The sequence below is a fragment of the Lathamus discolor genome, chromosome 19 (assembly GCF_037157495.1).
Source record: "Lathamus discolor isolate bLatDis1 chromosome 19, bLatDis1.hap1, whole genome shotgun sequence".
In the NCBI taxonomy this organism is placed as follows: Eukaryota; Metazoa; Chordata; class Aves; order Psittaciformes; family Psittacidae; genus Lathamus; species Lathamus discolor.
This window is the reverse complement of record NC_088902.1, coordinates 4842905-4859611: the sequence shown is the minus strand read 5'-3', so window position 1 is coordinate 4859611 and position 16707 is coordinate 4842905. Positions and strand designations below refer to the sequence as shown.

At 48.9% G+C, this 16707-nt stretch overlaps 1 protein-coding gene across 10 annotated transcripts in view; it reads left to right on the top strand.

The window, feature by feature from the left end:
- Positions 1 to 16707, top strand: part of PPP1R12B (protein phosphatase 1 regulatory subunit 12B) — a 105468-nt gene that overhangs the window by 42952 nt on the left and 45809 nt on the right. For 8 of the 10 annotated variants that reach the window (XM_065698573.1, XM_065698572.1, XM_065698579.1 and 5 more), the window contains 5 exons: positions 819 to 1016; positions 1839 to 1921; positions 3590 to 3715; positions 8501 to 8686; positions 9216 to 9401. In XM_065698573.1, coding sequence (XP_065554645.1) covers positions 819 to 1016; positions 1839 to 1921; positions 3590 to 3715; positions 8501 to 8686; positions 9216 to 9401 — 779 coding nt within the window. The remainder of the gene's footprint in view (positions 1 to 818; positions 1017 to 1838; positions 1922 to 3589; positions 3716 to 8500; positions 8687 to 9215; positions 9402 to 16707) is intronic. The other 2 variants (XM_065698575.1, XM_065698576.1) reach the window with 2 other exon arrangements.

Below are 16707 nucleotides of genomic sequence, written 5' to 3'. Positions count from 1 at the left end.
CTGTAGACCAACCCCTTGCTGCAGGCAGGGCCAGATTCAAGACTTTGTCCTGTTCTTTTGAACTACCTGAGCTCAGCTGAGTATTAAAAAGTCTTTGAGGATAGGGAGGCCCCACTCTCTTGCTCCTAGTGCAGCATCACTCCTACCAGGAGGGATGCCTCCCTTCACATCAGCTGGGACGTCCCATGTTGGAACTTGGCTGTTGTTCTTTCACTGCAGACTGTTGAGGAGTCTGGTTCCATATCCCATGTGAACCCCACCCCCAGGCAGCAGAGCAGTGAAACCCTTTCCTTACCTTCTCTTTTCAATGCTACACAAGTCAGATTTCTTCAGCCTCTCCCATTATGTGTTGCAGGCTCCAGCTCCCTGATGATCATAATGGCTTTCTCCTGGACTCTCTCCAGTTTGGTTTGTGAAAGGGTTTTATTTGCAGCTAGTCCCAAAAGAGTTGATTATTTTTTTGAGTTTCTGCCTTTACTGAATAATTCTCCCTTCCTAAATGAGTCTTAATAAAAGCTTCATTGTTCCTTATATTCTTTCTGCAAAGCTAGAGGAGGGCATTGTGTAGGCAAAGGGAGTTGCACAATGACACGAGATCTCTTTTATCGTCTCTCCTCAGGGGTGAGGACAGTTTGCATCCCTGTGAGTTCACCTTGAGCCATGTCCTGTGATTAAAGCTAAGCAGGAAATCGAAGTCATTTACAAGCTTTACGAGTGCGGCCCAGCAAAAACCGGGGCTCGTTGAAACACTGTCAGAACTTAGATGGTGCCTTGCAGTGCTCTCACTTCTTCCACATGTCCCTTTCTCTCCTCTGCAGTTCAGTTGGCTCAGCAAGGCCGAGGAGCAGAAGGACGAGTCGCCTTCGTCGTGGCGGCTGGGGCTGCGGAAGACGGGCAGTCACAACATGCTGAGTGAAGTCGCTGCTACTCGGGAGGCACAGAGAGATAAAACTGCTTCTATCTATCGCTCTTCTTCGAGCCCTCGCATCTCTGCACTGTTGGACAACAAAGAAAAGGTTTGGCTTTCAACGGAGAGGTTTTAGTGCATCCCAGTTGGGCAGACTTTACCTCACAGGTTTAAGAACCTTTCCCTGTCCTTGTGAGTTATTGCTGGGATTTGTGTCCAGAACAAAATGGAGGCTCTTCATCCTTTCTTTTTCTTTTGAAAATTGTTCCTATCCTATCAGTTGTTCATACAGAGCTGCAGTTCAGTGCCCCGTTAACCTAATTCCTGCTCAGTTTGGAGTGGGCAGCCAGCAGACAAGGGCTGCTGTGGCATGTCCTTTACCAGAAAATATCTAATCCAAACAGCAGCACATACCTGCAGTGGAAATCCTCCTCCTTTGCCATCTATACAGATTCCTCCTGTATTTGTGAATCCCATCACACATACTCACTAGCTGTAACTTTGCTGCCCATGAGTAGATGCCCGATCCCTGAAGACATTCAAGATCAGGCAAGATGTAGTTCTGAGCAACCTGATCTAAAGATGTCCCTGCTCGTTGCAGGAGGGTTGGATTAGATGAGCTTTAAAGGTCCCTTCCAGCACAAACTGTTCTACAATTCTATGATTTATGAGCAGTTCTGGTTGGAAGCTGCTCTTATTCATTAGTGTGCTCTTCAGGAAATCACTTTCAGAACTGATACTTCTGTGCTGTGGTTTGTGTTGCCCAAGAATCACAGAATCACAGAATCACAGAATCCCAAGGGTTGGAAGGGACCAGTTATCCTTGGACAGGAGAATGCTTAAGAAAGAAACTGAACTTGAATTCAGTTGACACTGAACATGTTGGAAGTGTAACAGATGTGCAGCTGAAGTACTTCTCTTGCTTCACCAGGATAAAGACAACAAGAGCTATTTTGCCACAATAGCCCCCAGAAGACTAAGCAGTACGAGCGATATAGAAGAAAAAGAAAACAGGTAAGAACTTAATGCTCAGCTTCTGTCCTGTTGACAGTTCCTCCACAATGACTTTTTTCTGTAGTCATACATCATCTGTTTTCTCAGCAGTCCCAAGTGCACAGGAAATCACAGTGTTGAGAGCTAGCTCTGATCTAGGCAGGTTCTGGCACGTTGCTTTTCATTGAGGTGAGCAGGGCCAGAGGCTGGTTTCTCCACCCTGTATTTGTACATCTGCAGTCTCCATCCAGGAAACCAGATTTCTGGGTGTTTTTAGCTTTTATATGCAAGTGCCTCATTTGGTAGCTGGTACCTACACTTCTGTCCCTTGCTCCACAGTCACCTTCAGTCCCTTTGTTCACATATTTATCATATTTTGATTCACTCGAGTTTGAGAACTCTCTTATATATGGAGCTGTTCCCATTGCAGGGCTTGGGAACACTTGGTGAGTGTGGAAATTGGCCATGGACAGAAGCATGGTATAAATGGGATAAATACCAAGTATCTCAAGGTACATTTGAGGAGCTAATCTCTACAAACAGGTTCTTCACAGTTTCTACTAGGAGTAAAATTTGAGCTTAGCCTCATTTCCAGCCACTTCCGCAACCGTGGTGGAAAGGCACCTTTAGAGCAGTAACTCTGAACTGTGACTGGGAGCAAGTCACAGCCCATGACCACATGGAGAGAATATAGCACAGTTTGAGGCTCTTTGCTGATCTTTTCCTAGAACCTCCCTGCAGGGTTCTTGCTTTTAATCTCTGCCAGTCACTGCGATGTGGAGTTTAGCAGACAATTTGTGTCTGCTGATAAGCCTCAGCAGTTTTGGCAGTGGCTCCACTGAGCGGCACATCCAGCTGCCTGCTGATGAGTGTCCCTTGCTTGGTAAAGCAGGAATGAGGAGAATCGGCTGCGTGAACAGATGGTGCCCAGCCCTGCTGTGTGGTACAGATTTCTCCCAATATTCTTTCCTTTCAGAGCAGCTGAGTTTCAATTCACAGGTCCCACAGGTGTCTTAAAGGACATCAGCAGCTGAGAAATGAAAACTGATTGCAGGCTGACGGAATGGATTTGTATTGCATTGCAAGCTCAAGGTCCTGTCCAACACTGGAAAAGAACATACTTGCCCAAGTGTGTCTTAGGAAAAGGAGACCTGATATCAGATAACTGTGATAAATAGTACTACTGGTAACTTATTGGTGACTACTGGTAATTTATTGGTAACTTATCCAGTAGTTTTAGATGTTGCCAAATATTCTGTTTGTTGTTTTCTGCTGCTAAGTACAGCAAAGGGTTTACCAGGCTGAATTGCTTTACTGTCATTACCTGGACACCTTGGAGATAAAAGCTTCCCCTGCAGTTGCAGTATCTATGTATTTCTGTAATGCTGCTTGATGTAAGATAGCAGAGAGAATGTAAAATGACATTATTTAATACGTTAAATTACTTTCATGGACAATCTGAATTTCAGTTGCAAGTTTTCTGACTAAAAAGAATCTTGTCCCTCTTGATGCAAAAGTGATTCTTAAGCAATCCAGCTGAAGCTGGTAAGGCCAGAAGGGCTGTTTCAGGGACTTGTGTCACTGTGAACAACAGAGGTGTAAGGGAAGGATTTGTGCTGTGGAACTGGAAAGGAGACAGAAACTGACTCCAGGAGTTCTGAACAACCCCTGTGCTCTGTCCTGCATCAGGGAATCAGCTGTTAACCTGGTGCGGAGCGGCTCCTACACCCGGCAGCCGTGGAGGGATGAGTCAAAGGGAAATGAAGCTCCTCATTCTGGTGCACCTACTACCTACGTGTCTACCTACTTGAAAAGGTACGTCCAATCGTGGCTTACCTGTGTTCCAAGGCAGGCAGCTCCACTCTCAATGAGCCTCCCAAGCTTCAGCCTCCTGCTTGCTGCTCACTGCATCAGTGTATCTGGCTGTGGGACCCTCTTCTGCTGAGAGCAGGAAATAAAGATTAAGCTTTGCTGACATTTGCCCTGCTAAAGGGTATTTTTGAAGGCCATCACTTCTGTTGTTTTGAAAACTGTATTTAAACACTCTTGTTCACACAATTCAAATGGAAAGCGTTTTCTCAGTTTTAGGCTAGTATTATGGTTAGATAACAAAAATTGATCATAAAAGCAGAATAAAGTCATTTCAGTCTGAAAGCACTGTTCAGGTGGCTATTGGCAGGTAAGTTGCAGCTTATCTCTAATTTTCATTCATATTAGTCCATGTTTATGGCATCATTATCAGAAAGTGGCGGTGGTTATGTGCATGACTCACAGCACTCGCTGTGAGGAGCAAGGCTGATGTCTCCAACCGTTTTCTTGTGGCAGTAAGGAGGCAGTCTCTGTACAGTGTATGTGAAATCATGGAGGCTGATTGTTGGTAGCCCAGCAGCATCAGGAGAGCATCCTGGGCAGAACTTCTCTAACTTGCAGTACCTGTACCCATTAAAACCACATGTATAAACAACATCATGCTGCAAAGCCACTTGATCTGGGCTTAAGGAAAAAACAGAAATATTTCCAGGTTTTAGAGTGTGTTTCAGCAAGTTCTAGACCCTGAACTAAATAACTGTCCGGAAGATGCGACAATTGCTTGAGATCTTTGGGAAGAGGCAGGTGTTTCTGTGTTCCAGTACTTGTGCTGGTAGAGGTAAGTCGTGCCCGAGGATGTGTCTGTCCAATTGCTGAGCACACCCAGACCCATTCCCACAAAAGGCGACACAGTCACTTCAGGCAGTAGACTTCTGATATGCTGATCTATTCCAGTGACTTCACATCTATGCTGGGACATGATGACGGGCCAACACCCTCCGTAGTGTGTCTCTCTAAAGGCAGTCTGACAAGCTGCGGCTGATTACACTGGAAACTGCCCTGTTGTTCCCTAGTCCGAGACAGGCCAGCCGCTCACATGCTGCCCCTTGAAACTCTACAAACATTGCCTGTTTATCTGGGCTAAGCCAGAGCCAGATTTAGCACTACATTCACACAGTTGTACTGTATTTCCTTGGACAAACTGTACAGAGACTAGCAAAGGCTTTGGCTGGCAGTGGTACTTCACTAACACTGATTTCTTATTGCAAAGGCTGAATTCGGGCCTTTCACAGGGGTGTTTGTTTAGAAGCAATTGTATAGAATAGCTTTGCCAGGTAGGAATAAAGGGCACCTTTCTGAAAGAGGTCAGTGGTTTTGCATTTTATGTACAAACAAAAACCATGATCAATTTGAAATCTATCCCATCTGATTTTTCTATAGGAGATGCACAGAGAAATTAAGTATAATCCTATTGAACCTCTGATTTCTCCATCTTTGTGCATCAGCCTCTAAGATGAGGGAGGGAACCTGGTTGCCTGTTAAGCTCTGAACACAGTTCCAAAAGATAAGAGCTTGTTCTGAGAGTGGAAGAATTAAAGTGAACGTGACATACCTGGATGTTACTGAGAGTGTGACCTCTGTAATTTGCATTTCCCCTTTACCTCAGCATGTCCTGGTTGTGTTCTATAAGTGCTTTATATGACTCCCAACTAAAGATAACAGCTTCTGAAGAACATCATCTGAAGATGTTCTTCTAAAAGGGAACACTGACTTTCAGCAATGCTGCAGATGTTCTTCAGCCGTAGTTGAAGCCAATGTCAAAGCTCTTTGTGTAAGGGTAGAGATTCATTCATTCTGCTTTCTCCACTGGTGTACCACTAATCCCCACCGCGGTACCCTTTTGACAGCCTGTTCTCCAGTTTGGTGCATACTGGCCTTCCAACAGCCAGTTTACTTGTTCTGTGTATTAAAGGATTTGGAGGAAATCTGGCATAGCAAATGGAATGAATTCAGCATCCTGCCTGTGCCATCAGCCTACGTGGTGCCACATGGGAAGGGACCACATGCACCAGAATGAAACCACTTTTTCATACAGTTTCTCTTTACGTATTGGCATATACTCCTTTCTTACTGCTTTTAAGCCCACATTAAGCCCATCCCGGCCAGTCAGACCAACAGTCTGAAGAGCAGTCCTCCACCTCACACACTGACCTTGCTTCCATCAATCACCAGTTCAGGAGCCAGGGCCTATCCCTGACCCTTGTTCCTAAAGCCACCTCTGTGGCCCACTTCCCTGAGCAAATCCTGTTTTGATCTCTGCAGAACCCTACAGCAGTGTGTTACAAACCAACCAGTTCTGTGCTTTTTAATGAGTGTGTGTGGCAGCTCTTTGAGGAGATTTCAGATTTGGAAGTCAGTTGCCTTGGCTGTTTTCAGAAGTACTGCTTTTGATTGATTTGAAATGCTGCTTTCCATTTCATTGCCCATTCAGTTATAGTGATGATGTTAGAGAATGAGCAGCAAGCAATGTGTCAGTACCTATTTTTTATTTCTAATGTTGAGTTCTTTAGCACAAATTCACACTCCCCTCTTTTACAGCTCCATATGAACCCAGCTGATAAGTACCAGGATTCCCCAGCTAACCTCTTTGTTGCAATCCTGTTCAGATCAACTCTGAACAGTTGAATAACTTGCCTTGGAGTCTCCCTCAAGCTGTGCAGTGCCCCCCCAATGCAGGGTAACAGGGTGGGGAGGTGAATTCCTGTGGAGCTGTCAGTATCTTGGCTGCCTTGGAGCAGGAGCGTGCCCGTGATGCCCCAGCACCGCGTTTCTCCAACCCAAGATGTGTGTGTAGGAGCTGGCACAACACCATCACCATGCTGTTCGCCTCCATTTCTCCTCCGTCCCCCCTCAGCTCCCCCAAACCTGTCCTCTCCCAGGCACCTGGTGCTGCTTCTGTTCTCTTGTTTCCCTTCCGAAAGCCAGTCATTGTCAGGTCTTACGTAATAACCCTCCCGTGTCCTCCCTTCCTGACCAAGTTCCTTTCCTTCTTTGCAGCCACCCCTTGCACCCCAACCTTGGGTTCTCCTCAGATGATGCCACATCAGCCCTGATGCCCCCAGGGTTGCCGCCACCTTTTCCGCTACAACTCCTCCTGTTCCTTCCCCTGGCACACTCTTCATTCCCATCATCTCCTCCATACACCTATCTCTTCATGGCCGCTTGCTCCGCACGCCCACCCCAGCCAGGCTTTGCTCCCTGCTCCCGCCTTCCTCCCAGCCCGTCTGCAGGGCTCGGCCTTTTCCTCTGGTGCAGAGAGCCAAGAAGGGAGGCACTTGCTTCCAGAGCACTTCCTGCCCCCGGGCAGGGGCCAGCTTTCCATAGGAAGCGTTGTTTAGGGCCTGGTGGAGGTTGCTACCTGGTGACAGTAACTTGCTTGTTCTTCTGTGGCCTGGAGATGGCAATCAGCCATCAACTGAAGAGCCCAAATGTAAGGTTCCTCCCTATGGAGACCTTCCAGGATGCCCCTTTTTCTCCTTTGCTGTCTAGGGACCAGCTGCTTGTGGGCTGGCTGGGGCCTTGGCATGTAAAATGGATGTGTAGATTGGGTGCCTAAGTGACCTGGGCTGGAGCCTTCTTCTGACCTCCAGCCTTGGCTGTTGTCCTGCCCCTCTCAAGTTTTATTTCAGCCTTGGGCTGCTGCCTCTGACTCTTGCTCCAGTGTTGACTTCCCATTCCAGTCCATTGTCCCTGACTTCCCCATAAACCTGCAGCTTTTTGTCCTGAGCTGCTTTTCTTTTAGGTCAGTTTTTATTCCTGGTGCAACCACTTTCCTCCACGTGCACTGGCATGGGAGTCATTAGGATGCAGGAGGTGAGAGACAGCCTTCCAGCCTTTGGTCCTGCAGACAGCCCAGACCGACCAGGAATACCAGTTGCTGGGAAAGGCATGACAGGTCCCTGCACCATGCATGGGTGCTCCTTTGCACTGTGCAGACAACAAGCAGCCCATGCTTGGGGCTGTAGCATGTGCGATAAGGGGTTTGCGAGGTTCCATCAGGTCTGTATTTAGGGATGTGCAGCTTCGCCCACTGAGGGGGGATTTCCTCCAGAAAAGCCCCAGGGCACATCCTGAGATGAGAGCCCTGCTCCTTTTCTCCTGTCTCTACTCTGAAGCATGGGCACTGATCACTGACAGCTTTTCAGTCAGAATGGTTTGAAGGGGTTTGTTTTAAGCTGGCAAGACACGGATTTCCCTTGCTCATCCTTAGTACTTTCTGAACAGGTTTTCCAGCTGTTTTCCAGAAATGCAGAGTTTGTGCCAAACGTGCCTTAACAATGACAATTAACGCTCCAAGTGATCGTCTTTGCCAGGGCTTAAAGCCACTGAAAATAAGTTCTTAAAACTGGAAGTCCTGGGCATCCTTTGGAGATGGTGCAGCCAGACCTGCTTGTGTCACTCTTTCCTTCCCTGCTTTAAGCAACCTCATCCTTGCTCGTTGTCTCTACCTTTCCCCAGTGCACAGGGGTGCTCCGTGTGCGCCGCTTCCACTGCTGGAGGGTTTGCTCTTCCCTGATCTTCACCGATTCACCTCCACACCATTATTCCCTCCCCAGAACTCAGCTGGGCTCAGCTCAGAGGGTGCTGCTGCTCCGGGGTACTCTAATATCCTTCCATACATTTTGCTAAGGTGTAATCCTTGCTCCCTTTCCAGCTGAGAGCCCAGCTGGGGTGATGTTCTGTTGAATACTGACTGTGCTCTGAAGGACGTGATTTTGTGATGTTTTACAGTGCTTCATTTGGTAGAAGTAGTGACCTCAACAGTCCCTACATTTCAGCCAGTCGCTATACATCTCTAGCTACCTCACCCACTACCACTGGTTCATCTACCTCACTGGGCACCCCGTGGCAACCTGTCTCTTCCTGCCCCACATCTCTCGGTGTGAACACTACTGCATCAGCCCGCCAGTATACCAGGTAACGGCTCACAGCTGAGATAACACTGCAGAAAATCAGCGTTTGGGTTGGAAGTTCTAGGTTATTGGAAGTGGGCTTCCATGTGGGAAGCGTTCATAAGCAATCCCAGGATGGTTGTATTGGACAGTTTCAGTAGTGTGTGTGTGTGCACCACCAGGCAGTTAACAGCCATCTGGGACCTTAGCTTCTTCCCTCACTGGAGTGGTCAGTTGTGGCCTCTTGGTACCCTGATAGAGACCATGTTGTGCTCAGGCTGCTCTTGGGCAGTGTACAAGCTCTTGGAGTTCATTCCTTCTGCCTATTCACCAGGTACCTTTCCTAATCATTTTTGCTATAAACAGGGATGTGAAGACTGCAAATTCCTCCTGCTTTTTCCTCTCTTCATTTAACTGTGTGCTGTTCTTTACAAAACCACCAGTCTAGAGAGAAGAGGACGAGCTGTCAGTGCCCCCTCCCCTTGAGGCGGCTGCTCTGGGTCAGCACTTGAGTTCACTTGCTTTGCTTTCCATTATTGTCTTCTCTATTTCAGAGCCCCTTTCAGGCAACAAACTGATTCCGCTGTAGAGAAAAATACAGAGGGCATCTCTGCTAGCACCCCCCTAGGTGTAATCACAAACCGCGCTGTACTCGGCTCTGCTAACAGCATTGCGAATGCCGGCGCTGCCTCACCCGCAGGGAAGGACTTCTCAGCTGAGGAAGCCAGGGAGCGCCGAAGGTCAGTGAGCAGAGTGCCGGTGTGTGTCGGTCCTCCTGGTGATCAGCTCTCACGTGGTGGTGATGGTGGGGGTGTAAGGACTGTAACATGGAGTTACAGGCTGCTGCCTCTGCTCCAGCGTGAGGTTATAAACTGGCTCATCGCTGGCTTGTAGGTGAAATGGAGTTTCGTGGTTTTCTGTTTGTCTTTTCAGGGTCTCAGCCTTTTTCCTCAGTAGTCAGCTGCTAATCTCAGTCCCTAATGCCTCTATGTATAGAGTCATGGAATGGTTTGGGTTGGAAGGGACCTTAAAGTCTATCCCTGTGATGGGCAGGGACACCTTCCACTAGAGCAGCTTCCTCCAAGCCCCTGTGTCCAACCTGGCCTTGAGCACTGCCAGGGATGGGGCAGCCACAGCTTCTCTGGGCACCCTGTGCCAGTGTCTCACCATCCCAGGACAGACGGCCCAGTAGCCGCTTGCCATAGGTTCTGTAACATGAATCCCATCTAAAAAGAGCGTTGGACTGAGACTCAGGTGGATGAAATCCATCTCTCTGATTCTGCTCAGCAAAGTTATGTGCCCCAATGGAGATGTCCTTGCTGCACAAGTCCCGTGGATTCCCTTTGCAGTTAGTGGGGGAAATCAGCCATTCGTGGAGTGAGTAGATGTGTGATACAGGGGGTGATCCACACTCTTATCAGCTTGCATTGACTTTAAAGGGAGACTTAGTACAGAGGCAGAAATCTGCCATCTGCACCCTAGGCTATTGCAGCAGTAGCAGCATTTTTAATTACTCTAGGTCTGCTTGTGCTATCTCTTTCTTATTGTATGATGGTATTTTAAGACTGAGGAAATACAAACCTAGGGTAGCCGGTGCTCTACTCAAAGGAGATTTGCATTGAAGTACAGAAGGAAATGTGCATTTAGTATAGAATAGCAAATGATCTGTATTTATTCCTGCAAACAAGAATAAACTTCTGCAAAATCTCTCTCTTCTGCTGGCATCAGTGAAAGGAAACAGTGATAAATGAAACCCAGATGAGCTGTGTGTTTCTGACCAGCAACCAGTTCATGGGGTGTTTTCAGTAATCAGATCAATAACTTTTTACCTTCCTGAGCGGAGAGAGTGCTCTGGTGTGTTTCAGTGGCCTGAAGCCAAAAGATGTGAAAGCAATAATGGAAATGATCAGCTTGCAAAGCTGAAGGTGGTGGAGCTCCCGAGGAGGGAGGCCAGGATTGCTGCCGGCTTTTCTTGGCTTCAGCTGCAGCTTGGCCAGGAGGGAAGGTGGCCTGTGCTGTGTGGAAAACACACCTCCAGGGCTGGTGGGGCTTGGGTCCTGTTTTCCAGAGCTAGCACAGGGAGTGCTTTGCTATCACAAGCCTCCAGGTGAGCAGCCTTCGTCCACCCTGTGTGCAGGGACATACTTGGAAATAGCTACTGGAGTATCTTCGTAAGAACATTTATGTTTAGTATTATGGGTAAGCTCCTTGTTTTGCTAGAGGTCAGTTGGCTTTAGTGTCACATGCAGTTGACTTGAGGTGAGCTGCCAAAAGATACTCCAGTGCAAAGTGAGATTGTGCAGAGGAGGAGTAGAGTGAGGGTTGTGCTCTTGGCTCACGCTTCGTATTTCACAACAGTGTCCCCATTTTAGCAAGCCCAGAATCAAGCTGCAGAAGCTTTAGCTCCACAAAGCCCACTAGACCTTTGGCACAGTCTGCAGACAGGGAACTTGACTGTGACAGTACTTGTAGATGCACCAAAGAGCATCTATTAATATTACTGCATTGACATTCCGTGCCAAATCAGTTTCTATAAATACTATAGAAGATCTGTTTGTCCCCTGCATTTTTATTAGAGAACCATCTCCTGTGAATTATGGTAATGCAAAGAGAAACACCAGAACAATCCTCCCACCTTCAGCTGATGCTGAGAGGAGGAAAAAGAGCAGCGATGATGCACTGCGCTTGTGGGTGGAGGGAACCTTACTTATGAATGTGAGCTCCAGTAGCAGGATGTACTTACTGACTGGGGAGCTGCCTGCACCGTTTGAACTAGGAAACATGGACCTAGAGGAACAGGAAGGGGTCACCTGAATGGGAAAGGCTTATTTTGGAAGGAGACCAAGTCCAGTAGAATAAAACCAGAAAGGAAAATGGCAAGCAGTTGTCAGGAAGGACTGCATGGATTTCGGTTCCCACCGGCAGCTGCTGCAGCAGCGTTTGGTCTGCTTCAGTGTTTCCAAAGCTCCAGCTTTCTCTTAGCAACAAAAACATAAACAAGCCTATCATCTAATATTAGATCAGTGGGATGTCTGCTAACTTGTGGCCTTAAATTGTCTGCTTGAAGGCAAAAGGTTAAAGCAGAAGGGATTGCTAGGCCTGGGGAGGAAGGGCTGGGAAGTGCTCTGGGGTGCTGCTTTGCAGCCTTTGGTGGCCTCTAACCCTTACACTGAGCCGTCCAAGTGTTTCATAGACTCACAGCCTGGTTTGTGTTGGCAGGGACCTTAAAGCTCATCCAGTTCCAACCCCTGCCACGGGCAGGGACCCCTTCCACTGGAGCAGCTTGCTCCAAGCCCCTGTGTCCAACCTGGCCTTGAGCACTGCCAGGGATGGGGCAGCCACAGCTTCTCTGGGCACCCTGTGCCAGCGCCTCAGCACCCTCACAGGGAAGAGCTTCTGCCTAAGAGCTCAGCTCAGTCTCCCCTCGGGCAGGTTCAAGCCATTCCCCTTGGCCTGTCCCTACAGGCCCTTGTCCCAAGCCCCTCTCCAGCTTTCCTGCAGCCCGTTTAGGCACTGGAGCTGCTCTCAGGTCTCCCCTTCAGGAGCCTTCTCTTGTCCAGGCTGCCCCAGCCCAGCTCTCTCAGCCTGGCTCCAGAGCAGAGCTGCTCCAGCCCTCGCAGCATCTCCATGGCCTCCTCTGGCCTCACTCCAACAGCTCCACGTCCCTCTGGTGCTTATTGCCACCAGAGCTGGATGCTGTACTCTGCAGTTTCATCTGTGGTGCTTTACCTGCTGCTTGTTTGCCAGCTAAATTGGTCAGCAAATGCTCCAGTAGCTAGAAAATGGTGTGACTCCGGCCTCAGGCTCTTAGAAAGCAGAGGAGAGAAGAAGCAGAAAAGGTGGCAGCGCAGGAGAGATCACTTTGGAGAAACATGATGCAGTTCATCTACCTGCAAATCACTGCCTGGTGTTAGCACCAGATGTCTGGAGGTTCAGCAAGCTGCCGCTGTGGTTATTTACATGCCCAGCTGCCTCCCTCTGTAGCGCTGCGGTGCTGTGCCGGTGCCCGGAGCTGGCCTCGTGCCACCCTCCAATTCAATATCGATATATTTGCCAGGCAATTTCCTTTTGTTTCTCATGGGTGCTTTGCAGGCACTGATCAACGCTGCTCTTTGCCCGTTCTGATGATCTCCTGCCAGCATCAAAGTGCCTCACACTGCAAATGCAGGGTGTCCAGCTGAACTCAAAGCAGCACTGCCTCTGCTAAGGGTGAATTATGAGTGCATGGATGCTGTGCCTACAGTAGATCATAGAATCACTGAATGGTTTGGATTGGAGAGGACCTTAAGATCGTTTAGTTCCAACCTCCCTGCCATAGGCAGGGACACCTCTCACTAGACCAAGTTTCTCAAATCACACGGACCCTCTTCTTCCTGGTGCACAACCCGTTTGGTTTCCACTTGGTGCAAGCAGGTGATGGGGAATGATGGGGTCGTGCTGGTTGCAGCCCAGTGGATTATCCACCTTCATCTGGGATCACAGCGGCCTCTAGTGCCACCCACAGCCCATCCATAAAGTTCACCCACAACTTTGTCCCTGTGGTTTCAGGGCAGGGTGCTGTGGTCGCTTCTCCTCCTGGGGTTCCTACACTGCAGCCCCTCTCTAGAGTTCCTGGAGGCTGCCTGGAGCTGTGTCCCTGCTGCATGGAGTGTAGCCCACAGAGGGTCCTGCCATGCTGGAACGTGACTCGTGCCACGAGGTAGCTGGTGCTGAAAGGAAGCTCTGGAAGGTCTGGGTCTCACTGAAACCTTTCACATTCTATGGAGGCTTAGGTTCTCAACAGAGATTGAGAGGCCACCGCACAGGTAAACCCGTGGCTGGCTGCCATATGGGGCACAACAGGCTCTGCCCGAGAACTTCTGGAAGGCACATCTGTGCCCTCAGTTTGTGACCGGTTTAAAAGGACACTCCTGAATGTGCAATCTGGGCTGGCTTTGAAAGAATTGGGGTTTTAATTTGACCTTTTAATTTAAAACCCCCCTCTCCCCGTGTTTCTCCAACTGCGTTCTGTGACTGTGAGTGTTCTTCCTGTTCCTCGCAAAGATTACAGCAAGGTGGTAGCACTTGGCAGCAGACAAATTGTGAGACAGGAAACACATCCCTCTCTTCACAGAATCACAGAATCACAGAATCCCAAGGGTTGGAAGGGACCTAAAAAGATCATCTAGTCCAACCCCCCTGCAAGAGCAGGGTAACCTACAGTACATCACACAGGAACTTGTCCAGGCGGGCCTTGAATATCTCCAGTGTAGGAGACTCCACAACCCCCCTGGGCAACCTGTTCCAGTGCTCTGTCACTCTTACAGTAAAGAAGTTCTTCCTGATGTTAACGTGGAACTTCCTATGTTCCAGTTTACACCCATTGCCCCTTGTCCTATCACTGGATATCACTGAAAAAAGCCTAGCTCCATCATCCTGACACCTACCCTTCACATATTTGTAAACATTGATGAGGTCACCCCTCAGTCTCCTCTTTTGCAAGCTAAAGAGACCCAGCTCCCTCAGCCTCTCCTCATAAGGGAGATGTTCCACTCCCTTAATCTTTTTGAACGTATTCTGACCAGTTCCTCAGTTAAATCCAGAGCAGGACTGAGGTGGGTTTGTGTCCTCAGCAGCCTCGAGGCTGATGCTCTGCTCCACCCGGCTCTTGCCCTCCAAAATTTCCCCTAGAAGTCTTTTCCAGCTGCAGAACATCCACTGCAAGGTAAATGTGTCCAGCAAACACTGCTCTCTTCTGCTTCATTCCCAAGGGGAACTGGATTTTCATTCTTCATTCCTTCATTCTGAGGATCCAGCTGCTAATTATAGCAGCATATATTAGTAATACATTAATAACTGAATCCTCCTCCACCAGTAGTTAGATGAATTTTTGGCAGGTCCTTTCACCTCGTGATTCTTGTCCTGTCCAAATTCAGAGCATGACTCCTCGAGGGTGAGTGCGGGTGCCCAGCATGTCTCTTAACCCTTATTATCAGGTCAAACCATAAGGAACCCTGATCTCTGTCAATGTTCAACTCTGGGATTTGCATCCAAGGGGTGTTTAAATGTCACTGGAGAGGAGCTGCTAGAAGAAGCTGTGAGCATTATCTCGCCACCACCTTGGACTTTTCCAGGAGTATCTGACTCTATAATCCTTGTCGCTGACTGACATAGAGCTGAGTGGTTTGAGTTCTCCTGGGAGCGGTCCCTGGGGATCCTGTGCAAGGTCCCTGCTCCCTGCCAAGGGATGGATCCCATCCACACCACACAGTGGGCAACAGAAAGTTAAGAGTTCTCCCTCTTGCCAAGGCCTGAACAATCATCTGGCACCTGCTGTTGAAAGCATTTCTGTGCCACCCTTCTGCAGCTAATCTCCTTCAGATAAAGTTGCCCTTATTTTGAAAGGCTGCGGGTGGAGGTGACGTGGGAGGGCAGGAATTCTGCTGCCCCTTGGATTGTCCATGTTGGGAAGAGGCAAGATTGCTCCTGCTCGATCGGAAATCAGGCTGCGGTTTCATTTGGGAAAAGGTCGAGGTGTGGGATGGGGGTCACTGGGGCTGAGCCTGGTTTCCTGTGAGGAAGATGAGCAGGCGCGGTGCTGCGAGCTCAGCCGCCCGCTGACTGCATCCAGGGGCAAGGGGGAGGTTTTGGCATTTGCTTCGTGGGGGGAGCCTGGCTCAAAGCAGGGATATATGCAGGATCCTCCAGGAATGGTCAAGGAAAGGAAGCAGGGACCACTTGAGCTACCCAGTGTAAAAGAACTGCAGCTTGACAACATGGAGCAAGCAGAAGGTAAATCTGCCTTTCCCATCCCTACATGCCAAATCTGTCTGCAGTTCCTCCCTCCTTACTAACCATAACCCTGGACGTGTTTCACCCATTTAATCCTTGTGTCTACCAGCACATTTGTGTAATGCAGTTCTGCAGCCAGGGTCGGTTCCAGCTGGGCACTGGATGTTCAAAGTTGGGGGATCTCCTAACTTCAACATGTGCAAATACTTCTCTGTGTCCAAACATGGCCTTTAAACTAAAGAATGTCCCCAGAATATTAGTGAGCTACTGTGGATGGTACAACTGAGAGCTAATTTACCATAAAACCAGCTATTCCCTTAAATTCTTTGCTCCACAGCACCGACCCATGGGTGTTCCAGGGGCAAAAGCCAGGTTGCCACCCTGGGATTTCTATAGGAAAGGTTTTTGAGCAAACTTTTTGAGCAGAGAATAGTGGGCACTCGAGATTGACCCAAAGCTACTGCCACATGCTAAGAAATGTCGATCTTAGCTCGATAGCAATGGAAAACTTTTTACGTTGTTAATATTGGGGATGCTTTCAGTAACTCAGTTGGGCAGATCCCTGCTTCTCTTCGTGAAGCTGCTCTCAGCATCTCTTTGGTGGCCGCTTCCACGAGGTGGCGGCCGGAGGCTGCTCTGATGTGCTGCTGTATTTGCCAAGGGAACGTTTCTCCTCAGGCTTCCCTAGTTCAGAAGCTGAACCTTCTTTGTCACCACCAAGTTTTGATTTTATTTTATTCTTTAGTTGCAAAAAGCCATTTTGCAGATATTCCGATTTTTGCCAAGTGAATTACTTTTGGTTTTGAGGGATTTCTTGCTCTGTTTAAAACTGAACTGGCTGGGGGAAGCTGTACGAGGTCTGATCGAGGTTGCTTAAAATGTCAAAGTGTGTGGGCTCAGTTGAAAATGGGAAAGCAAAACACTGATGGGGGCAGAACACTCACATCTTTGCCTTCATTTTGTTCATCAGCTGGCAGGAGAGCCCCATCCCACCTGGCCTTGAGCACTGCCAGGGATGGGGCAGCCACAGCTTCTCTGGGCACCCTGTGCCAGCGCCTCAGCACCCTCACAGGGAAGAGCTTCTGCCTAAGAGCTCAGCTCAGTCTCCCCTCGGGCAGGTTCAAGCCATTCCCCTTGGCCTGTCCCTACAGGCCCTTGTCCCAAGCCCCTCTCCAGGTTCCCTGCAGCCCCTTTAGGCACTGGAGCTGCTCTCAGGTCTCCCCTTCAGGAGCCTTCTCTTTTCCAGGCTGCCCCAGCCCAGCTCTCTCAGCCTGG